The sequence below is a fragment of the Triplophysa dalaica genome, chromosome 1 (genome assembly GCF_015846415.1).
Source record: "Triplophysa dalaica isolate WHDGS20190420 chromosome 1, ASM1584641v1, whole genome shotgun sequence".
In the NCBI taxonomy this organism is placed as follows: Eukaryota; Metazoa; Chordata; class Actinopteri; order Cypriniformes; family Nemacheilidae; genus Triplophysa; species Triplophysa dalaica.
In genome coordinates this window covers 20397255-20422058 of record NC_079542.1, presented here as the reverse complement: position 1 = coordinate 20422058, position 24804 = coordinate 20397255, and the positions used below count along the sequence as shown (strand labels likewise).

Below are 24804 nucleotides of genomic sequence, written 5' to 3'. Positions count from 1 at the left end.
ATGTCATATTCACTAAGGACCTCATGTCATTACGCACATGCGCAGTTCATTACCATCAGCACTATGAACTCTGCAAAAGTTTGGTTAAACTTTGTGAAAAACGGTGATTGCCACATGCAATACTTGTGGTAAAGATAATTTGAGAAAGGGAGGAAGTAATCTGAAGAAATGCACCATGTCTCTCAGCCTCAAGTCCTCCTGCTACAAAGCACAAGATAATTTAAAGCTATTAGCAGCAATAGCAGCGTCTCACACTCAGTTACAAAATACAGATAGAGATAAAAAAAAGAAAATAAGTTTTGTTAAAGTTACTTTATTTTTTAAAATAGTGAACACAATTAAATGCATCCGGGAAGCTAAAGGACAACATGTTAGTTTATTTTAAATTAAATGAATTATAATTATTAATTCAATCATGTTATAAAAATGAATTAATTCAGTATTTCATTCACAAATAATCGTTTAGATAATGAATGATCTAGCATCTGCATGTTTTATATTTTATGTTTATTTTTGTGTTATACTTTAATGCATATGCAATTTTCTTGCTGTGCGTGTGTTCACTACTCACTGGATGGGTTAAAAGCAGAGGTCACATTTCGGGTATGGGTCAACATACCTGACAAACAGGTCACTTTCACTTCACTTTCACTAATAGTTTGGGTTTGTAATTGCTTCAGATTATTCCTTGATGGAACAGTTGTTTATTTTATTATTTGACAAATTGTCACAGTTGACATGTACAGCCTACTGGTTAGCCTAATTGTGGCAATAATAAAAGGTAAAAACTGTTTTCTTTAAGTATTTCGCTATTTTTTTCTCTCCCTCCAAAAATATTGTAATCGGAACGGAGAATAGATAAGAACCGGATTCGATAAGCAGAATCAGAACCGGAATCGCTAAAAGTAAAACGATACCCAACCCTAATCTTGACCGCAGCAGGAGATAAATGATGGGGGCGTGTCCCAGAAGCATGAGTGATGTCATTAAATGTGAAAGGGGATTGAAGTGAAGTGAAATTGAAGCCTAGTGATATGGTTTTACTATTAGATTCTGCTCAAGACATATTCAGACTTATTCAATATTGCTGCCTGTAGGGGTTATGCATATGCAATCAGATGCTTGAGTTATAAAACAGCTGATCTGTGCAACCACACACACCCACACACAGTGGAAGCAATAAAATAGTTTTGCTTTCACAAAATGGATGTTTTGATACAGTCTTAAATGGTACAGAGGGAGTTGCACATAAAGAACTCCCAGAATTTATATTATATATAGACCGATTGTCAGAGAGTTTAATTGTTTTATTGCTTATGTACTTTATTGACCTATTATCATTGTATTACATTTCATTTACTTTTTTCGACAGTTGTTTACATCTGTTAACAGATACAATATTTAAAGTTTAAAGTGGAGGTAACATGCTGTTTCATGCATTCGATTCACTCTGCCAGGATTCGTACAGATTTCTGAAAGCTTTTATCGAACATGAATTCCCGTTTTGTAACAAGGGTCCTCAGTCCCTTATTGGACGATTCTCCAGGAAAAGCACGCGTCATCCAGCGAGCCCAAGAGCACGCCCATGCGGAAATGTGAGAGAAAGAGCACGTCAACCATCCAGCGTGAGAAAGTGCGTACCCAACATTGCCGCATCACTCGGCTGACGAAAGTTTAGCTGTGTTTGTTTGTTCACTGCATTTCGATGATGAATATTATACAAACTGTGCATAATGAGCATGACTCGTTTTGTTATATAGGCAACTTATCTAATGTTAACGTTTTTTATTTTCGTTTATTTATTTTTTGCTGTGATTATTCGTTTTGTATGGTCTGTGTTTTAATATAAGCAAATCTCATTGTACTTTTTTTAGTTTTGTGTTTTTTTTATTAAGAAACATGTTGAACCCACATATGTGTATCAGCAGGGTTGTGGCTGATAGTGCATTACTATTCGGGCAAATGTACGCTAGAGAAAAAGCTGACGGAGTGTTTAATATCCATCTTGAGGGCCAGTTTAAAATGTATCTGGACTCCAGCACAGCTGAACCTTGCTGTCTCAATATTTCCCACAGTGTTTGATAACGTGACTTTCATTAACCTGTGCATTTTCCTTATATATTGTTTTGTTGCGTCATTTACATTAATGGGAGAGGGTGTTGTCCTACACAACGTAAACTGTGTGTTGCCTTTAGATTCTTAGATAAAATTCGTACTTTGCTTGAGTGTGTGATGGATAGGATTGCGTCCGATCCATCTTTAGGATGTGGAATGAGTCGGTCAGTTAAAAATCAAACATAAAAACGATAAATTGGATTGTGAAATAAATTCTAAAGACACACAATGAATGCATCTGAATGCGATACAGCAGTTGCATTTTTTTATACTTTTGGTTGTATTATGGAATGTCACTGCATCATTATATTTTAATGCCACACATCATGTAAACATTAGTGTGTAAATGCTTAGATGAAGTGATGCCTAGCTGTCTGAGCTCTTGTGTATGTCCTACTAATACACACATGTGATGATGCTGCGATAGACAGTTTGAGTATAGATGCAGGTGTGTGTGTTTGGGTGTTTATGTGTGTTTTGCAGCTGTGTGGGTAACAGACTGCACACAGTCCAGGGCAAGAGCGATAGTGTCTCTTTTCCCCATCACTAACACCCCCTCCACACATACACAGTGGGTGTGTTTCTCTCCCCTCCCTACTGCACTCCCTCACGCACACACGCACACGGCACGTACAGAGGAAGATCCTTTACGGGATCGTGTGAAACTACTGCACAGGGATCATTTTCTCTGTGTGTGTCTGCACGGGGGAGGATATCATCTCTCACTGCCTCACACAAGTATTTATCCGAGCGTCTCCATCCTGAGACCGTGTGGACTTTCTGGCTGTTATTCTAATGTGGGATCTTTCTAATGAGGAACACGCTCCGTGCTCGTGCATCTGGCCAGCTGACTGTCTTCGTGTGGATTTACAATAATCCAGCAATTATGCTGCATTCCGTGTAGATCTACATCGAGAGGAAGACATGTATGGAGAGCTACACAGATCTTTATTTGTATAACCTGCTTCACCGGCTAGAGCTACACCGTGAGTGTCACTCTCTGCAGCAGAGAGGATTATGCTTCTCGCCACATAAACAAGATTATTTTGCAGTATAGGCTGCAAGTACAGAATGTATGCATTTTGTGTAAAAAATTGAAGCCAGTTAAGAGAACAGAGAAGGACATTGATTTTGTGAGAGGACGTATGGAAAGGGTTTGCCCTAGAGAACATCTGCAGTGTGTGGCGGCTCGGAGCATGTCAGGTTGTCAGATGATCACTGGTTTAGGCTTTGCAGAACGGACTGCAGTAAAATGTGGTCTGCAGAACCCTCACAAATCTCTCCATGCAGCTTATTAGCTTCGTTTATCATTATAAAATTTGTATAATTAATATTGCTGCGTTTCCCCTGTCTGCACTGTGCTGCGTGCTTTTTAATCTTTCAACGATGTCGGGATAATTTAAGTTGTTTTAGATGCCATAACTGCTTGGGTGTTTTCTTTTAAAGTTGAAAATACTCCCTGCAAACAGGAAGGAGCTTCCTGCAGTAAATTCCAGCTCTGGGTTACGTCCTGTCCAATCAGAGCTCTGTACTCACATAGTGCTGAGGACACAGAATGTTCCCACCTCAATGTTAAACTTTCCTACAGAGATTGTACAGCTGCAGTATCATAGTTTATGTTTATGTCGTATCGCTTTAGATCCACTAAGTCGAGCTGTTATTTGAAGCTGTTGTTCTGACGATATATGTGATGTGTAAAAGCGTAAATGCAATTTTCCTGCTTGAGTTTGTTCCTGGATGAATCATTTCCTGTTAGAAGAAGAAAGTATATTGTCAGCAGCACCTGAACTGTATGCAACATTGAACAGAAGGAAGCTTTACCGAAAACCCCCCCAAAAAAGTTGGACAAAAAAAAGACACATTTGAAGAGTTTAAGAATTTTCATTTTTGGGTGAACTACCCCTTTAATTCGAGGACAGTGAACATTCCCCTGCGTCTATAGGTGCGTGCATGCATGTGGCTATTAGCATGCTGCCTTGTGCATCATAAATATTAGATCAGTGGTTCAGGTCAAACCCTTACACACAGTAGTCTTGTCACAGTACACCAAATTTTTGACTTCAATACAAACCCTAAGAAAAGTATTTCGATACAAATACTAAATTGATACCATGCAAATAGAACATACAGGAAGTAATTAAATAAAGAATGATGAAACATAAATGACTTAAAATTCTGTTATTTTATGTTTTACTCTTACAACTAACACCGTGTTCCTGAGTAACAGCTGAGACTTCACAGAAAAGCAAGCAAGTCTTTGGTGTGTTTACGGACATGCATTTATATGATACGTGTGTGAGAATCAGTTGAGAGGGTTCGGTTAACACAGTCAGGTACATGTGGATCTCCCCACCGCATTGCGATCCAGACGGTATTATTTAAAACTCTCTCAAACGAAACCTTGCAATTTAAGCAAAAATGATACCCTCTGCTGTGTCTAGGGCCCTATTAACTAGCACAGCAGTCATTATATAACAGCTAAAAGATCCATAGCTCACTAGCAAACACCCTGAAACTGCTTATCGCCATCAAAAAAAGCAAAGTACTGCTAACCGGCAGTCATTTGTTCATTAATTCCATTGATCCAGAGAGAAATCTCTTAGAGATACACCACCTTTTAAGCTGCCTGCCTGCTTTGGAGAAGCTGTTGGCCAAGAAAAGATGACTGCTGATCTTTGAGAAAGCCTCTCGGTTTCACCTGGCTGTCAGAGCTCACTATTAGCTGCCTATCTGGGCTCTTTGAACTCGAGCTTTTCTCTTGGCAGGTCTGAGGACATGAAACAAAGACTCTCTTTAACGGCAGAATGAGTCTTCGGCTCTTGGCGGGACTGGCTATTTGTTTTTTAGAACGGCAGTACTGTGGCCAGCCCTCAGGCCTGAATAAACGTTGAATGTTTAAATATACCCAGACGTTCTTGCGCATATAAAGGCGTATTGTTCGCTGCTGCTTCTACGGAATTATTAGATCATCACTGTGTTTCAGACTCTTTGTTTTTCTTTAGAGTTTCTTGTCCTCCTATAAAACGACTTTGTTTTGAATCGTGATATTTAATTTTGCTGCAAAACTAATTTAAGGACGATTGAATGCTTTCACCCAAAACGGAAAATTCCGTCACCATTTACTCACCCTCATGTTTTGTTCTGTTAAACACAAGACAGATATTTTGATGAAAGTGGGAACCTAAACAGTTCTGGGGCTCCATTGACCACCATAGTAGTTTTGCCCTAGTATGGAAGTCAATAGTGGTCTAGAATTGTTTGGATACAAGGGGTGAGTAAATGATGACAGAATTTTCATTTTTGGGTGAACTTTACCTTCAAATAATTATCAGATTTTATCACAGCTTCTGATGTCGATGTGTTTATTTTATTTAAGAGTTGGCACCACCATCCTTCAGGGGGTTTTCTTCTCCAGAGCTTCACGCAGCTCACATTTCAGATGAGTGTGTTTACTCTGAGCTCTGCATTGTTGTGATTGATTTAAAGATAATCTTGTCAGATTAGAGAGTCAGGAGTGTTTAGCGTGATTCATATAAACCGCTTTTACTGACCCATCTAACTGTTACCTGACCACACAAGCTTTCTCAGGATCAGTTCTCTCTCTCTAAAAGGGATTTTGCAGGTTGAAAACAGCTAGTGAAAGTCATGCAAGTGGAAGAATTCTCAAGGAATTTGTGTTTGTGTGTTCTAAGACTATATTTAGGTAATATGAGAAAAGGATTTAATTTGTCAGACAACAACCAGTGGCCTAATTCCCATAGGCTTCAGCAGCAAATAATCTGTCTCAAAGCAAGTTCACTCTTGTGTCATTTCAAACCTGTATAACTTTCTTTTCTCCGCAAAAGAAGATATTTTTAAGAATGTTGGTAGCCAAACAACACTTTGACTTCAATTCTATCGACACAAAACCACTGAGACATTTCTCAAAATATCTTCTTTTGTGTTAATTTACCCAGAGAAAATACGTTCTATAAGATGTATTAAGACACAATCAAACCATAAGGTTCTGTTTATTCTAAACTTACACGCTGCAATACCACATTTAACATACAGAAGTCCTTTAAATTTGAATTCATTTGAATGAAATTTCATGCTCCAGCTAAATTTGTCAAACTACATTGTCTCATCTGGATTGTTTATTGTGTTTTTATTTTGCATAAAAAATCCAGAAAAAATATATACACCATAAAATTCTAGTTTCTTTTTTACATTTATGTTTATTCATTTTTATGTGCCGAAGTGCCCTGAAGTGCTCAAGCATTATGCTCCTGACCTTGCCTTAGCTTCTGCGCAGGCGAAATCTGCTCATTCTCCTAAGCCAGGACGGTCTATTCATCCTCCACCAAGGGCAAGACCCCCTAGGTCTCCTATAAGTCCCTCTGTGTCTGTCACATGGATCACTGCATGGGCATTTTTCTCATGGTTGGGCCCCTGCTGTCGGCTCTTACAGTTGGATGAGTCCAGGACCCCTGACCCTACACACACATGAAAGAAATGTGTGGATGGAGGGTCAGAGGAGGGAGCGAGGCATGATGAGAGGGTGGGAAGCGAATGCTTTTCAAATGGGTCAAATCCTTTCCCAAGCGTAGCCAGAGACCGGGGCAGAAATGGGGCATCGAGGTTATTTGAGGGGGTGCTGAACTAAATGTTGCCCCTGTGCCAATTTGGGCCAGAGTAGGTGCTGACTGAGAAGTGTGGTAAACAGGTCAGCGGGTTAACTTTGTTTTAGTGCAGAAATGGTGGCCGTTTTTTGTGTGTTTGACACTATTTGAACACTAGTGGAAAAAGTCATCAAAACGTTTTGGTTTTCTTTCAAAATAGAATAGCCATTCAAATTAGGAATGAATGGGAAACATTGCGTCACTGTAAAGGGAAACCCTGTTTATTATTCCTGCTTAATTGGTTAAAGCTTTCTACACATTTCTTCACTTTTCTTTATACTGTATGTGGGTGTTTTTTTCTGTGTGATATGGAGAACAGTCAGGAGATGTAAATATTGCTCTCAGACCATTACTTACAGCTTCAGTCTGTTTCAGAGCTCTCGTACCTACTGTAATAACTTATTCAGCCTGGCATCTTCAATACAGTAGTGAAGGAGCACATACCGTTCCTCTCAGCTGAGGGTAAAGCGATAAATATTGTCTGTACCTTCTTTATTTTTCCACTCACTCCTAAATATCTCTCTCTCTTTGTACCTGAGCAGCTTGTTTCGGTTAAAGTATGAATCCGCTGATGGGTTATAGGGGTCTCAGGAAGTTGGGACTGGCCAAAATGTCCTCACTTTACTCTCTTAGTCCTTACTCCACTAATACTCCGACTGGACCTAACAAAGATGCATGTACAAGACAAGTACACATATATTTGCTTTAGCCAGAGGAAATTGATTTGGTAAATGTCCACCAGTCTTGCTTGCGCTTTGAAGTCAGAGTAAAATCTCCTCTCGCTATTAATGGCACAGATAAAGATCCTGAGGAGAAATCCTGCTGATACAAACTCATTATCTTTGCTTAGGGTTTGTCCTTACTCTCTCTTGCTTTCCCTCTTGCAGAATACAACCATGGAGGAAACCGTAATATGGGAACAGCACACAGTGACTCTTCACAGGGTAAGTGTTGAACATTTACTATTTTTCTGTCTTTGCTGATGAGTCAGTTTCTTTCTTTCTTTCTTTCTCTCTTTCTTCTGGAAAGGCTACCTGCATGCAGGATGTGTGGTCATCGAGCACACAATAGGCTATACCCCCAGATGGCAGGAAGTAGTGTTTGCAAAGATAGAATGCCTGCTCTGCTCCACTTCCTGTTCCCTTTCCTCTTCCTGCTTGTTCCTATGCTCACATTTAAACCTGAGAAATAGCTTATCTCATACCTTTTACACCACATGATGTCTGCATCACTCAGAAAATCCGATCAGTATTTGCATATAAGTCTCTTTTTGGTGTGTTTTTGATGTGCTGACAGGCTGAACAAGATAACAGGTGTACAAGCGTTAAGACATTATGGCTATGGCCTGTTTCTCACACACACACACACACACACACACAAACAAACAAACAAATCTTTGCAAATAGAGATCCACACACCCAGGATTTTAAAAGCAGTCAGACTTAACTGACACACACACACTCATAGAATCACAGCCGTAGTAACCTACATATTTATTAATCATCTCATCCCCTGTAATGGAATTACTCCATGATATGCTGTGTGCTCCAAGAGCTTACTCTTTGTGTCTGTGTGTGCATATTCTTGGCAGGCTCCAGGTTTTGGGTTTGGAATCGCTATCTCAGGGGGCCGTGACAACCCTCATTTTCAGAGTGGAGAGACCTCGATAGTTATCTCTGATGTGCTTAAAGGGGGTCCGGCGGAGGGACTTCTGCAGTAAGATAATTAATTCAACCACTGGTGAAATACTGACACAGTAGCACTTATAATGTTTTGCTTATTTAATCTAGTGCAAAAAAGGATGGTTAAAGGGATAGGGTCTTATTTTCTTGTGCAGAACACAAGATGATATTTTGAAGAATGTTGGCCCCCATTGATTTCCATTGTATGGACACAAAACTAGACATTTCTCAAAATATCTTTTTTGTTTTCCTGCAATAGTTTTGACATTGTCAAAAAACAGAACTGTCCCTGACCCTGTGCCAAGTAAATGGGCATCTTTTTTAAAGCTGTTAATGTTAATAATTAGGTCTTATTTTAATATTATATTTAAGTATTTATTTACATTTTTAAATACTTATTTCTACATTTGCAACAACCAGTTGTTCATGAACTTCTCTCCTCATTCATAGAGAGAATGATCGAGTGGTGATGGTAAATGGTGTCTCCATGGACAATGTGGAACATGCTAATGCTGTTCAGCAGCTGAGGAAGAGTGGGAAAAATGCCAAAATTGTAAGTCGTTTTAATGTACAGTTTTATATTTGTCTAGTAAAAAGTTGCTGTAACTAACAAAATACACAAATGCACAAAAGGGTAAAATTGCTTAACATATCTGGATTAGATGATGTAAAAATATATGATGCTATAATCACCATCCTGGCTGTTAATTGCCAAACTCTTTATATGGCGTCTTGTTACATACAAATAAAGATAGACTTTAAAACTGTTTACTTAAGCAAATCTAAGTTGATAATTTGTTACACAAAAAAATTTGAAACACAAAGCCACTATTGGCGAATTAGAATGACAATACATAACTGTTGGTTAGCTATTTTTGCTAATGTGATATATGTACTCAGTATATGATTATACAATTTTCTGTCCAGACTGTACGCAGAAAGCGAAAGGTTCAGCTTCCCGTAACACGAGGAGGAGACCGAGAGACCATGTCAGAGCGAGAGGGAGAGGACGACACGGAGGAAGATGATTTTGAGGGTCCAGCGCGTACAGGCGGTGCGAGCGGCGGCACAAGCAGAAGAGACGAGCGAAGTGGCAGTGCTGGCCGACGGGACCACAGTGCTTCCCGTGAGAGGAGTATCTCCCCACGTTCGGACCGGCGATCGGTCGTGTCCAATGTCCCTCCTCGACCTTCCAAAGTCACGCTTGTAAAATCCCGCAAGAGTGAAGGTCGGTGTACTTGGAAATCGCTGTCGAAAATTAGAGGACATACTTCTTAATGACTTATGATTGCCATAGAGGAGGTGTTAGCAAATATATTAGAATGTGTAAACAGTTGTTAAATGGGCTGCTGTTGTCGGTTAATGGCTAATAGCTGTGGTCAGTGAAGTGGCACAAATACCCACAGGGCACTCTGCTCAAGAACAGTGCTTTAGTGAGTAACTCAGTAATGAAATTGATCTGTCACTCATGCATTTGAATTGCTTGTTATAGTCTCTTAATGCTTGTTTGTTTTCTCTTGGGTGCAGAATACGGTTTGCGTCTGGCCAGCCACATATTTGTAAAGGACATTTCTCCAGAGAGCCTTGCAGCCCGTGATGGCAACATACAAGAGGGAGACGTCGTCCTGAAGGTATGACAAGACTGTGTTAACATGTTGAGATCACCAGATTTTGTGGCGTTTTGTGAATTAAAGCAATATATCATACATGATATACGCTGTCCTGTCGTTCAGTAGAGCATGGCACAAGCAACGCCAAGGTAATGGGTTCGATCCCAGGGGATTGCATATAGTCAGATACAATGTATAGTATAATACACTGGTTCTCAACCGGTGGGGCGCGCCCCCCCGGGGGGGCGCGGACACTCTCCCGGGGGGGCGCGAGTAGACTACAGGATGGGAGAGAAAAAAAAAACTGAAAAAATATTTTTTTTAACATTTTTTTTATCACTAAACTACTTTCATAAAAAGTTATAGTTGTGTATATACATAACTCCTGAATAAAAATTAAAATGTGTTTGGACTGATTTAAAAAAAAAAATGCAGGTGAAAAGCGGTTTTATTAAGCGAGTCATTGAGTCGTTCATTCAAACGATTCGTTCAAACGGCCGATTCATCAAGAATGAGACAGATGTTTGTGCATGGGTCATTGAATCCATGACTCAATCGATTCGTTCAAAACACTGAATCATTCAAAACAAGATTGATTGTTGCTGTGAGATGCGCTATGCTGTGATCTTTGTTTGGATTCATCGGATCTATTTTCGCTGCTAAAATAGACCAAAACAGTCATTATTTCGTCAAAAATGTAAGTGACTTACTATTAATAACTTGTTTGTTGAACTGTCATATGAAATCAATGTCACATTTTCAATCGTGAGGTGATGGTAAATTAAGTGACGGTCAATTGTCAGCTCTCTTGGTCGTCAGGTCGTGTGATGCATGTTGCTGAACTGCATTCAAAAGTTATAAATATAAAATCACCACATTTAACTGCACTATGTCAATTTAGTTTATTTGTGTGTGCTGCGCTCATAGAGTTTAGAAAACGGCGCTCATTTGTTTGATTTCTCCTCGAGAAGCTGCGCAAGCCTCAAAAGTCCGAAACTGTCTTATTCGTTTTTTCATATTCGTCATTTGGTGGCTCTCAATTGTCAAAAACAACCCTCAAAATAATTGCTACGGATGCGAAAAATGCAGAAAATTGAACCATCAGAATTAATTTTTATGACGGGCGGAAGTTTCAGAGATTGCAAACATATAAAACCTGAGGTCCTATTTAGTTATATATATATAGCCTATATATATATATAAAACGAATAAACTAGTCAGAATATAGGCTACAGCTAAAGCTTTCCTTTAGTTTTTGTGAAATACACGCAGCCACGCACACAAAAAAACATTTTTAAATACATTTATGTTGTTAATAAATAAAAAACACTAAATTGTTGTAACAGCAATATCTCCAAGTTTTGTTTTTCCCTGTAAAAATGTAATGATTTGCCAATGCAAAGAGAGTACCGCCACCTTTTCCCCCACTTCAAGCACTGCTTATAACACAAACAAATCATCCTCCTGGCGACTTGTTTTTGTCAATGTGACAAATCCAGCGAATTTTACTGTTGTTTTTGGAGACTTTTGTGGTGTTTGGAGACTCGAAAGCACGAGTCACTCTGCAGTTAGGCCTACTGTTCACAACGAGCAGCGGGTGCTGCCGTTAGCCCCTCTCCCGTCCAAAAGCACTTCAAGGCGGTCAGACTCTCAGTAGCCTCACGCAGCACTCAGAGCAGAGAGGAGACACACACCCCTCCGCGTCCAGGCTGCAAATGAATCGCGCATGCGCATGGCCGCCGCCGTTCCCGCCCTAGCTTGCAGAGCGGGTTGTAAATGTAAATGTTCACTCACTCAAAATACAAAAATAAATAACTGCGATTTAAATTGACTCAAGACATAGCTCTCCATTCACTCTAGTCTAGTCTCTTGCCAAGTTCACTTGTGCCAGCTCTCGCTAGTCTGTTATCAATCTCGATTTACATAGGCCTTTACTACAAAACCCCAACAGTCTTTTTAAAGACTAAACCCACAAACATTTTTGTTAAAGATTAGATCAAATCTCAGCCCTTGCCAGTATTTTTTTTTAACTGCTAGGCAGTAGCTACACTTAGCTAAAACAACCCACACGACTAAGACACACACACACACACTACAATCTTTAAGTATTCAAATAAAATCTGAATTGTCTGCAAAATAATTATTTTGTTCGTTTAATTAAAGATCGTCCCTAAGTCCCGATTGATTAGCCCCTGATACGTCTCTCAACACAGCCACACACACAGTTACATATTGCCTAAACTTTATTTAAAACACATAACAAAAATGGAGAAATTTCTTGTGCGGACCAACAAGCCAACCGACGCACCACCAGCTGCAAAAAAGCTTAGAAGGTACGATGAAGCATACCTGCAGTTTGGGTTTACAGTTACGGCTGATCTGAGACCTCAGTGTGTCGTGTGTGCCGAGGTGCTGGCAAACGACAGTATGAAGCCCTGCAAATTAAAAAGGCACCTCGAAACAAAGCATCCTGGCATTAAAAATAAGCCAGCTGAATATTTTAAAAGAAAGCTTGATGGCCTCCATCAGCAACAGGCAACCATTTCAGTGCACAGCACTGTGTCTAAACAGTGTTTGGAGGCATCGTATGTAGTGGCCAAAAGAATCGGTAAACTGGGTAAACCGCATACAATCGCAGAGACTCTCATTTTGCCGGCAGCGCAAGACATGTGCAGAATAATGATAGGCGATAGTGCAGCAGCCAAACTCGGTGCAGTACCACTGTCCAATGACACAGTCGCTAGGAGAATTGTAGACATGTCCAATGATATCAGAGAGCAACTGATCGAGTTTGTAAAAAAGAGTCCTTACTACGCGCTGCAGCTGGACGAATCCACTGATATTGCTGGGCAGGCACAGCTCCTCACCTATGTCAGGTATCTACGGGACAAGGCGATTGAGGAGGATGTACTGTTTTGCCGGCCTCTTCAGTTGCACACTACAGGAGAAGCCATTTTCAATGTCCTTAATATTTTTATCCTTGAAAATGGTTTGGCTTGGGACCGATGCGTTGGCCTATGCACGGATGGTGCGCAAGCAATGACGGGGCGTGAGCGTGGCCTAGCTGCTCGAGTTCAGCAAGTAGCTCCACTTGTGAAATGGACACATTGCATGGTCCATCGCGAAGCACTAGCTGCTAAAAAAATGCCGGTTCTTTTTGACTCCGTGCTGAACCAATCCGTGAAAATGATAAATCTTATCAAATCACGGCCGTTAAACTCTCGCTTGTTTGGGGTCCCCTGCCAGGAGATGGGGTCAGGGCACGAACAGCTGCTTCTGCACACTGAAGTTCGCTGGCTCTCCAGGGGGCGGGTGCTACAGCGGTTGTATGAGCTTCGAGAGGAGGTGAAGTGGTTTTTGACAGAAATCAAATCAGATCTGGCGAAGCATCTGGATGACACTATGTGGCTTGCGTCTCTGTCCTATTTGGTCGATATATTTGACCGCTTGAATGGCCTCAACCTGTCTTTGCAAGGCCGCGGAACTCATATTTTGATCCTTGCAGACAAAGTGCACGCCTTCACACAAAAACTAGACCTCTGGCATGGCCGCATCAGTCAAGGGAACTGCGACATGTTTCCCAGCCTTGCAGACTTTATCACTGATGCAGGCACGTCACACGATTTCTCATCCCTATTTCAATCAGCGTCTGAGCACCTGTCAGCAATGAGAAAACAATTTGCGACGTACTTTAAAGAGGATTATCGCTCTTTTGCGTGGGTTCGAGATCCGTTTGTGTGCACAGCAAACGAGCTATCAATTGATATGCAGGAACAGCTTATTGAGCTGAAGAGTGACAGTAGACTGAAGGAACTCTTTAACTCCTGCCCTCTTTCGTCATTCTGGGCAGCATTGATGCAGGAATATCCTGAACTCTGTGACGTCGCCATGAAGATTCTCCTTCCTTTCGCGTCGACATATCTGTGTGAGGCAGGATTCTCAAAAATGACTGCACTCAAAACGAAATACCGCAATTGTGCACAAATCGAGGATGATCTGAGACTATGTTTATCAAACATTGAGCCAAGAATTGGGGATCTTTGCAAGGCAAAGCAGGCTCAGGTCTCGCATTAACATCACGTACCTGCAAGCTTCTGTTACAAAATGCAGATGATACCTACTATTAGGCATTGTAATAATAACCATAATAAAGCATACATTAATATCAGAGGTCTGGTGCAAATTCCCAATTATAGCAATAGCCTAGTAATGATAATAGGCCTATACTGATGATAATAATAATAATAACAACAACAACAGCAATAAAGCATTTAACCTCATATAATTATATAGCAATAGCCTAGTAATGATGATAGGCGTACTACTACTCATAATAATAATAATAATGTCTGCAAGCTCACATTAGAAGTCTGGTTCTACTGCCAATTATAACAATAGCCTTGTAATGATAATAGGCCTACCTACAGCTACTGATGATAATAATAATAATAATGTGGGCCTAAAGATAATAGCCGGCCGGCCATCCATCCTTCCATCCATCCAAGGTTGTGTGGTGTGGGGGGGGGGGGGCCCAACTGCAATGAAGCAGCTTTGGGGGGCCCAGCTTGCAAAAGGTTGAGAACCCCTGGTATAATACAATGTAAGTCGCTTTGGATAAAAACTTACATTTTATTAATTTTAAACATCAAAAAATAAGACCACCAACCAAAAAAATGTATTTTCAGTATTGCATAACCGAATATGTTTTTTGTTTAATTTATATAGTAAGTTTAAGATTTAAGAGTTGTTATTTGGGGGGATGGGGTGTATTCAAAGCGATGCACTCTAAACAAAAGGGGGCCATAGAACGAAGAAGTTTGAGAACCAATGCTTTATTGGTATGATTTTCCTGTCTGACTCTTGAAACACCCCCAAAAACAATGTCTGTTGTTTAGACTGAAGACACATTTGTGTTTGGGTCTGCACACATTTCTGTTCTATTTTAAGGTGGGATTTGGCTAGAGTTGGTGTGTTTTGATTCGTTCTCTCAAGCGATTAAAACAAATATATGATTAATCACAAGACTAATCACACACAACTTTAATGTTTTAAATATACTTTTACATTTTATTAATTTCAAATTTTATCTCCAAATTAATAAAGTAACAACTGATTTCTTTAAAAACACCATTTTATGAATGAAAGCCAACATTCTGATATTAGTACTTCAACTGATGTCTCCATTAAATTTATTATTTTTTCTTTATTTTAACATTAATTATAGTTGTTCAACATTGAAGAACAGTATAATTTAGAGCTATCATGTCTATCAGGTAGGACATTTACAGAAATTGAATGAAGTCCTCAAACACTTCACAGCCTTTAATGCTAAATTCTAAATTAAATATAGAAATAAAACTATTTATTTAATTCCTCTTTTCTTTTGTTCTTTGATTAACATTAGTGACAGGAGTCACAGCAGCAGGTTTAAGAGTGCGGGCACTTTAAGAGCTGCCGCTCTAAGCAGATCTGACGCCCTTTTCCATTTTCACAACTCTTTGAATTCATTAAGAATTTTATTTAACACGTTGAAATCATCTTTCGTGTTTACGAATATGCTAGACAAAACGGTCTTACTGACATAATCTTAATACTGGTGCGCTGTCTGACAGAGATTCACTGACGCAGCCTTTAGCGCGTCAAATACACTTTTTCAAATCACGCTTAAATGGTTTAAAGGCCTTTACACGAATAAGAGCGTTATTATATAATGTAACGCTAGACAAAGAATGGCAAAAAACAAATGCTGCGTTAATTGTGTTTATCTGAAAATAATTAATGCGTCAACGTTGACAGCGCTAGTTTTGATAATATAATTCCTTAAATAAGGACTAAAAGATTCAAATCTTCTTCGGCTAACTCTATTTAAAAAAACACTTACACCACTTACCAAGCTATTAGTTTTTTAATGTGAGCAAATAACTTGTGAATTTACGAGCCACCTTCAGCTAAATGGGTCTAGTGCTCAGTGAGTGGAACAGATTCTGTCCCAGAGTGCTCTGGAGTGAGACCGCAGCACACTGCACTTGCTCTGTGTGTGTGACATCACCTTACATGTGTCATCTGTTCTTTTAACTGCTGCCTTATACAGGGATAAGGAAATATGCCAAAATAAGCAGTGATGGTATTGCTTTATTTGGTCAAAGTTTACTGATATGAACATTAAGTTTTGAAATGTTTCGATACCTGATTGAATTATGTCTCTATCTTCTCGTCTCCACATAGATCAACGGCACTGTGACAGAGAACCTATCCTTAATAGATGCAAAGAAGCTGATCGAGCGATCGAAAGGCAAACTGAAGATGGTGGTGCAGAGAGACGAGAGTGCCACACTCCTCAACATTCCTGATATGGATGACAGCATTCCCTCAGCTAATTCAGACCGAGATGGTGAGAGAGGTCAAATGTAGACTGGCATTGTAGATATACCTGCTCAAACGAACTGCTATTCGAAGTTTACTTTACATTTTGTATTCTGTTACTTGTTAGCTTTTTATGCATTTCATGTTTCCATTTTCTATAAATAAGACTAGAGGCACTTCAAAATCTTGTTTATTTCAACAGACATTTCAGAAATCCATTCACTGACATCAAATCATTCCCACGAGCACACCGCCCGTAGTAGTTCCCCCGACAAACGCTCAGAGCCCTCCGACATATCCGGCCGGTCTCCCCAACAGATGAGCAACGGCAGGTAAGATGACATGTGACACACCAAGGTCCTTTAAAAATGTCATGCTTTGTATGCCAATAAATTTTTGATTTATTGTATACGATACGTTTTATGGTCCTCTGGTATATGTAAAGTATTGACGCATCTTAGGCACAAGCACTAGTAAGACTGTATCAATCTGCTTAAAAACAGGAAAGACTGTGATTGTTTGTTGGCCCTGAGAGTGTTGAATGTTTACAACCCCCACACGCCCCTGTGTCTGCGTCACCAATAATTATATAAGGCGGAGAGACTTGAGCACTAAAGGGCTGTTCACACTGACATCAAATAAATCACTAAAGGTCATAGGGTTGTTTTGCCACTGCTTGCTTTATGGATCCAGAAATGGACATTTCTCTTTAAACGCAAAGGACAAATCACTTTCAGCGTGAAAACAATTCAAACGAACATGCATGCGGAGCACCCTCACACACAAAATGCCATTTAATTTACGTTACTGTATTTGAGTGAAACTTGTTCTTTTATTTTGGCTGCAGTCAGAGGAGAGCGTAAGTGTCAGTCATGCTGCAGTGAGGTGGCTGACCAGTCACCCAAATTAATGCCACAGTAGAGCTGAGCTCATGTAGCTTATAGCCTTGTTGACTAGTACACTAGTAGAACACAAGAGCTTTAGATCTAAATTGTGTTGAAAGCAAATTATGTGACAGTTTCTGTTAGTGGCATTTGTGTGTTAGTATAAGTAAATTGTGTGCGTGGGTGTGTATTTATTTGCATAGATTTATGTTGATGTTGCCGGCCAGTCAGTTTCATCGGTTTGTTATATAGGGATATTTCACCCAAAAAGGAAAGTTCTCTCATCATTTACTAACACCATGTCCGAACCAGACGCGACAGGCGCGCCGCGACGCAACAAAAGACATTAGAACCCATTATAATTTCCAATTTTGTCCACACTGGATGTAGACACGGTTCAAGTTCTTTATGAATTTACCACCAAAACCATAATTTCCAGACAAATTTCAGCCGTTGTACTAATGACGACTTATGTTGGAGTGAACTGGTGTTTGGTGGATACTTAGTCTCAGCCTCAGATGTCACGCCAACTAAACATATGATGAATAATGCACACTTTTCTGGAAACACTTCTGCACATCCAAAGTTGTCATCTGATTGGTTGAATTTCACAGGATTTCTGGGAGACATACTTATCGCGTTCTTTTACGGTCTGCCAGGAAACAACACGAAGCCGTCTGATCGAAGAAGTAAGCTGTCGTTTTTACAACGGTTGTTATAAGAATTCACCACGATCGACTAAACGCAAAATTCTAAAAAGTTTGCGAGGTTCACAGCATAAACGTATAATCATTTTGTTGCTGTTAACTTTTGACACATTCGTGAATGTACATCGGTCTGTAACTGCGGGAACATTTCCACGTACCTAAACATGACGTGGCACAAAACAAAATGTGATTGGCCACTTTACCTGTCAGTCACATGGACTCTTGGACGGGCCTTGGCCAAAAAAATCGACGATTCTAGTGGATACTATATGCTACCATGGTAACTTTTGTGCGTGGGGTGCGCATGGGGCATAGAATGAAGCAAAAGAATGAAGAAGCGACTGCGCCTCAAAGTGTCTATCCCCTCCCAGGGGATGTGCAGATCCTTACTACTATAAAAACAGCTGCGCTCTCCACATCCACGTCCTCTATCCGCTGCAGGCTGTCTGTCTCTCTAATGAAATTTCACACCTCACATCACCACACATCCTCCACCTGTCTATCTAGAGCAGTGCCTCACTTAGTATCTGAACTCGGATTACACCTCATTATCGGCTCTCAAGACACTGTTGTCTCACAGAAGTGCCACAGCTATAGCAATTTAGCATCCTTAGTCTGTGGACTGTGGATTTAAAATAAGCAAGTCACTTCAGTTTCCACTGAATATCAATAAATATGAAGATACTAGCGTTGTATGGTAGTTTCAGTACCACTGTACCTAAAATGAACTATCAACGAGCATGAAATAGTTTTTTTTAATCTGTTACATATTTAAGTGACATAATTGCTCTTTTAATTGTTTTAAAGGTTTCGGTAAACCCCAGCCCTAGTCATTCATGAGTCTTGAAGTCATTAAGCAGGCTTGGGCTTACAAGTTTGGAGGCGTGTTGTTGTGAGATGATGTACCTTTTTGTCAGGGAGCCAGGTTTATATCTCTCTGTCTGAATGTCCTCTGAATGACTGCTCTGTCTTTAGACAGACTGAAGGGCTCTTTTCTCACCAGAAAACTCCTACTGTAAGTGCTGTGCTCTGTACACAGTGGATCATATTTGTAGAAGGAGTCTTAAGTGCATGAGTATTAGGTGGATCTGTTGTGTTTATGTGTCTTTTATGCAGGCTTGTCACAGTCTTGAATAGTGCAACTGTTTTTTCTACAAGCATATAGATATGTTTGTATTGAAGTAGGTTCAATTTTATTTAAGCACTTAAATCGTGCATTAATATGTGCTTTTCAAATTAGCGTGCATTCTGTCACGTTGAGCTGGTAGCGATGAGAATAGTGTGTGTGTGGAAACTGCCAGAGGGTGTCAGGTCTGTTATGCAGTATCGGGCCTGTATACGTTTTCATGCATGTGTGTTCATTAACCTTGGCACACAAGAGATGGCACAATTCCCACTGAAATTTACATCACCAGATGGGGTTTGCCTCACAGCGTGTGTTAGTGCCACAAAGATACACACTCGCTGTCTGTCTCTTTCTCTTACCTGTGTCTTTAAGTAAAGAGTCAGATCATTAATCTCATCAAGTGCTCTTGAGTCAAAAAAGTAGAAGTGTTGACTTAGTGTAAGAGATGAATTATGAAGTTCATCTCTGTTTGTTTAGACCAAGACAAAGTACGTTTATTTTAATAGAACATTACATGCGCTGTTCATTTAAAGAGACAAGGCAATAGGTTATCAGACAGAAAAGTCAAGAATGAAAACAAAAGGGATTGAAACAATACAAAACATAAACAAAGGGACTTTAATTGAAATTAAATGCATATGGAGTGAAATCAAGACAAGTGAAGCCTAATTTAAGGATGTAAATAATCAGACTTGCTGGAACTGTTTTGGCACATCCAAGAACTTCTGGAAGCTGTACAATCAAATCACAGGCACACAAGTTTTATGGCCCGTTAATAAGCGGCTTTGATGTGTTTTTTTCTGCAAGAAAGACTATTTTATGTTTAAAAAATGTTTAAAACAATTAAAACAAGGAAGTTAAGAACATTTGCGATTCGCTAATCAATGCATAGTATAAGAGTTATGTAGGGACCAGTCTGTATGCTGAAATATACTGGGAAGCAAATGCTCTTATTGGAATGAAATGCTCATATGAGGGGTTTCAGAGGTTATATCGGGTCACATGTAAACAAAGATTTGAGGACAGAAGGATTTGACTGAGAGAAAAGCATTTCTTTTCTCTGCGCTTGGTCAGAAGGATGTCTGGCAGAAATGTTTCAGTAAATACATTTTCATCAGTAAATATTTAGGTAGTGTCTGGTTTCCTGTATGAGTCACGCATATGTGTGTGTAAGAGCACCTGTGTTTTAGAAAATCAGCCCACTGCAATGTACAGTGGTCATGTCACGTGAGGTGTCCAGAACCCCTCATATGGTCCACTTAAGACCCCAAAGATCTGATTCGTATGACTGTGCACATCAATTAATTTGAACACGCATCCTTCTGTGAGATGGTGGTCTAGTGGGTTAAACCACTGAACTTGTAAATCAATAGTTGCTGGTTCGATCCCAGCAGCCACCACCAGTGTGTCCTTGAGCAAGACACTTTACTCCATGTTGCTCCAGGGGGATTGTCCCTGTAATAAGTGCACTGTAAGTCGCTTTGGATAAAAGCGTCTGCCAAATGACTAAATTAATTAAATTAATTAATTAATTAGAAAAAAAACTTTAACACATCATTAAAAGCATTCAAAATGTCTGAGAATTGTGTTCATTCTGCCTCACTGTTTAATGTTAACAATCACTTTTTTTTGCAGTGTACAGTGTTTCATAAAACATGTTGCATTTTTAGACCTAATTAACATTTATTTATCTCACGATGAGTTTTCTGTTTTGAAACAATACACAAGTATGCTAATGTATTATTTATGAGTAAATTCGGTTTGGACTTTTTATTCTGGTTGCGTTTCACTATTATCTGCGCTATACTATAGATTATAATTATTATTATTTTGCTCGCAGATTGTACAGCCTTGTTATACTGAGAAACTTATTCAATAACCACCTTTTAGACCCTTTTTATTAACAGAAAACTAGAATACAAAATAAAAACAGCATATATGTGATGACTGTAAACTGTGTGTGTCTATAGTCACAGAAGTCGTGAGGAGGATCGCATCTCTAAACCAGCGGCTGTGTCCACTCCAGTTAAGATTGCTGAGGATGCACTTCTGGCCTTGCCCACTGAACAGCCTGGGGACAAACAGATCCCCCCACTGCCAGGTTAATACTGTACCTCTTTCTGTTTCATCACTTTCTGCTCACCTGCAATCTTATCTGCCCACTTCCTTACGTATTAGAGGTGTTATTTAAAGGGCTAGATCACCCAAACATTTAAATACTGTCATCATTTACTCTCCCTAAAATTGGTCCAAACCTGTATAATTTTCTTTATTCTGCTGAACACACAGGAAGGTATTTGGAAGAATCTCAGATCTCATGTCCCATTGACTTCCATAGTATTTATTTTCCCTACTATAGCAGTGAATGGGGAATGAGATCTGACATTCTTCTAAATACCTTCCTGTGTGTTCAGCAGAACAAAGAAATGTATACAGGTTTGGTCCAATCTTAGAGTGAGTAAATGATGACAGAATATTTATTTTGAAAAGTATCCCTATAATAGTGTGATGGCGCTTGTGTTATTGCTATAAATATTATAATGCGTGTCTGAAGCGGTCAGCCTTTGATTCTCTCAGACTCTCGATCTACTGCTAACTCTCTTCACTGTCAGAGTCTGTTATATTTATTTGACACGCGTCATGTACAAGGTCTAACAGCATTTTGTCTGTGTTTGTGTAGAGCCTAAACCTGTGTATGCTCAACCCGGGCAACCTGATGTTGATCTGCCAGTGAGCCCCACAGACGCCCCTGTGCCCAGCGTCTCCCATGATGACAGCATCCTCCGGTGAGTCTTAATGAAATAAGAAGTACCTTTCACAGTAAGCATGACATTATAAACTCACTTAAGAATACTTAGAAGTCAAGTTGCTTGTTTTATTCACAATCAAACACTTCTGATGTAAGACGTGATATCATCATCACATAAGTATTCAGTTAAAAGTTTTGGTTCGGTGTAAATCAGCTGAGGCTTTTCACATAATGCTCATGTCTATGGAAGACTGACCCAGTTTGTTCTTTGTGTCCAGGCCTAGTATGAAGCTGGTGAAGTTTAAGAAAGGAGAAAGTGTTGGATTGAGACTGGCAGGAGGTAATGATGTGGGCATCTTTGTGGCCGGGGTGCTGGAGGACAGTCCTGCTGCTAAGGAAGGTCTGGAAGAAGGAGACCAAATTCTCAGGGTAAGGATTTAAAGGCCGAAATTAGGGCTCTGACAGTGGCAGCTTTTTACCACAGCGGTGGTAATGGACAAATCAAATGGAAAATATATATTATTTATATTATTATATTTGCGTGTAGCAATGACATGACGAGTGTAAGAGAAATATAGACCTAATTTAAATACTTGAAATTGTTAAATAGTTAGATACTTGAAATTGAAATATGATATCTGAAATAAATGAGGATGCGTCCATGTTTAATATGCATATCCATCAGTGAAACGGCACACTACAGCATATAAAACTTTTAAGTAAGCCTCAGTAAATAATGAAAATTTTAATGATTTTAAAAAGTTAAATCTTAAATCAAAAAGCTCAAACTGTTTAAACCTACCTTGGCTTTCCTATTCTGTTTGTCATACAAATTTTACTTTTTCCTACTCGTTGATGGAAAACATTATATGTATATTACTTTTATATTGTATATGTATATACCTTCATATATACTTTACATTTAAATACAAATTTATTCCAGCACTTTTTTTACCCAACATTTACTCTAAATGTACACTTCTGTTAATGGGCCCTCGGGTTTTTGAAAACCTGGTTATTAAACGATGCCAATACTGCAAGTCTCTGCTTTTTATCTGAAATAATTCTGCTTTAGCTTTGGAAACAAAAGCATGGGTTTGGTTGTTTTGTTGCCGACCATCTGCTGTTGACTAATCTCTGTACTGTAACACTCTGTAACATCCCGGTTTTTCTCCGAAAAATATTAAGACACATTGTGGCTGTGGGCAAAAATAATCATGACGTGCTCCTGCTCTGAGTCAGTGCCTGTCTGTCCTCTCTATGCAACTTTCCTTTGTTTAGCCTGCGGCCGCACAATATGCCTCATTGTTTAACTCAAGTCACCATTGGTGTTGCGTTATTGTCAGTAGTCAGTGTATAATATGGAGTGTGTAAATCAGGATTATTTTTGCTTCTTTATCACAGAGCATGTTTTGATGAAACATAGAATGCTTTGTCTTTCCCACACTGGCCCCAGAGCGGGTCAACACGATGTTTGAACACATGTGCGTATGAAAGTTCTCATCCCTGCTGGACAAACACACTCCTCAGATTCCAGTGACACTCCCAGATCAGTGTTTTCCTTCTCCAGACGTTTCTTGAGAGTTTGCCAGCATTGACTGGATGTTCGGATCAGCTTCTTTTCCCAGAAATTCTGACTTTAATCACTAAATGTTGAAAAGAAAAAGTAGATTTGAGCGCTTTCTCTCGTTATTCTACTGTAAATAAACAGTGTATTGTTAGGTTGCAGCACCGCAGAGATCTAAAGCCTTACGTTGTTCTGTTCTTAGGTTAACAATGTTGACTTTGCAAACATAATTCGTGAGGAAGCAGTGCTGTTCCTGCTTGATCTGCCCAGAGGTGAAGAGGTCACCATCCTGGCCCAGAAGAAAAAAGATGGTGAGCAGATGAAAAATCCTTTCATGTATTGATTCATTCTTTATGTTAACTAAGTTTACTTATTACACAGCTTTCAGGAATAGTTGACTCTGATTGGTCAGTCGTGGTGTTGCGCAGTCAAATAATTGTGCACAGTGGCTGCTAAAGTAAATTTAAATAAAAAAAATATATATTATATTTATTCAGTTTCACAGTGACAGTGACTGTAGAGAACAAAGACATCCACAGACCTCAAAAATAAGGGTTTAGTAACCAACCCAAAGGACAAATTAGACTATGTGACACAGATCAAAATGCAAAAGATGTGACAAAATGAAAAAAAAGAGAGGATGATAAGCGTCAAACCATATAACTTGACATATAGTCCCTATGAATAAAAATTTCCTATGACTCCACATTTTTTCGAATGCATTTATATCTCTTTAAATGTTATTTTTGATTCTTTACAAATATAAGGTAGAGGTGAATTTCGTTTTTTGTTTGTGTCTTCCATTACCTCTTTTTGTTCACAAATGATACAATATTTTACTCAAAAAATTCTACATCATTTCTTTTATTTGAATGTCCTGCAGTGTACCGCCGAATCGTGGAGTCTGATGTGGGCGATTCCTTCTACATCAGGACACACTTTGAATATGAGAAGGAGTCGCCTTACGGGCTGAGCTTTAATAAGGGCGAGGTGTTCAGGGTGGTGGATACCCTCTACAATGGCAAACTGGGTTCCTGGCTGGCCATCCGTATCGGAAAGAATCACCAGGAGGTGGAAAGAGGCATCATTCCCAACAAAAACAGGTAAAGCGCCAAGAACTGCTTTATTCATTATATACAGAAACATATCATCACCCTCAGACTGAAAGCTTGCATTTCCAACACTGTCACTTTAGTGGAAATGAAAAAACAATATACTTTACACACATACTTTATGAAGGGTCACCAACGATTTATGAGCAATAATGGATACACCATGTTTCAGTCTGATAGATCAGTAGATTATATATAGATCATTATACACTGTGGTGTCTTATATCT

General features: G+C 39.4%; 1 protein-coding gene across 9 annotated transcripts in view; it reads left to right on the top strand.

The window, feature by feature from the left end:
• Positions 1-24804, top strand: part of tjp1a (tight junction protein 1a) — a 100605-nt gene that overhangs the window by 59664 nt on the left and 16137 nt on the right. For 8 of the 9 annotated variants that reach the window (XM_056744986.1, XM_056744923.1, XM_056744777.1 and 5 more), the window contains 12 exons: positions 7664-7720; positions 8368-8492; positions 8909-9011; positions 9386-9686; positions 9986-10089; positions 16294-16459; positions 16634-16763; positions 21119-21249; positions 21829-21934; positions 22176-22326; positions 23667-23775; positions 24348-24567. In XM_056744986.1, coding sequence (XP_056600964.1) covers positions 7664-7720; positions 8368-8492; positions 8909-9011; positions 9386-9686; positions 9986-10089; positions 16294-16459; positions 16634-16763; positions 21119-21249; positions 21829-21934; positions 22176-22326; positions 23667-23775; positions 24348-24567 — 1703 coding nt within the window. Of the gene's footprint in view, positions 1-2853; positions 3102-7663; positions 7721-8367; positions 8493-8908; positions 9012-9385; positions 9687-9985; positions 10090-16293; positions 16460-16633; positions 16764-21118; positions 21250-21828; positions 21935-22175; positions 22327-23666; positions 23776-24347; positions 24568-24804 lie in introns of those variants that run through there. The other variant, XM_056744847.1, reaches the window with a different exon arrangement.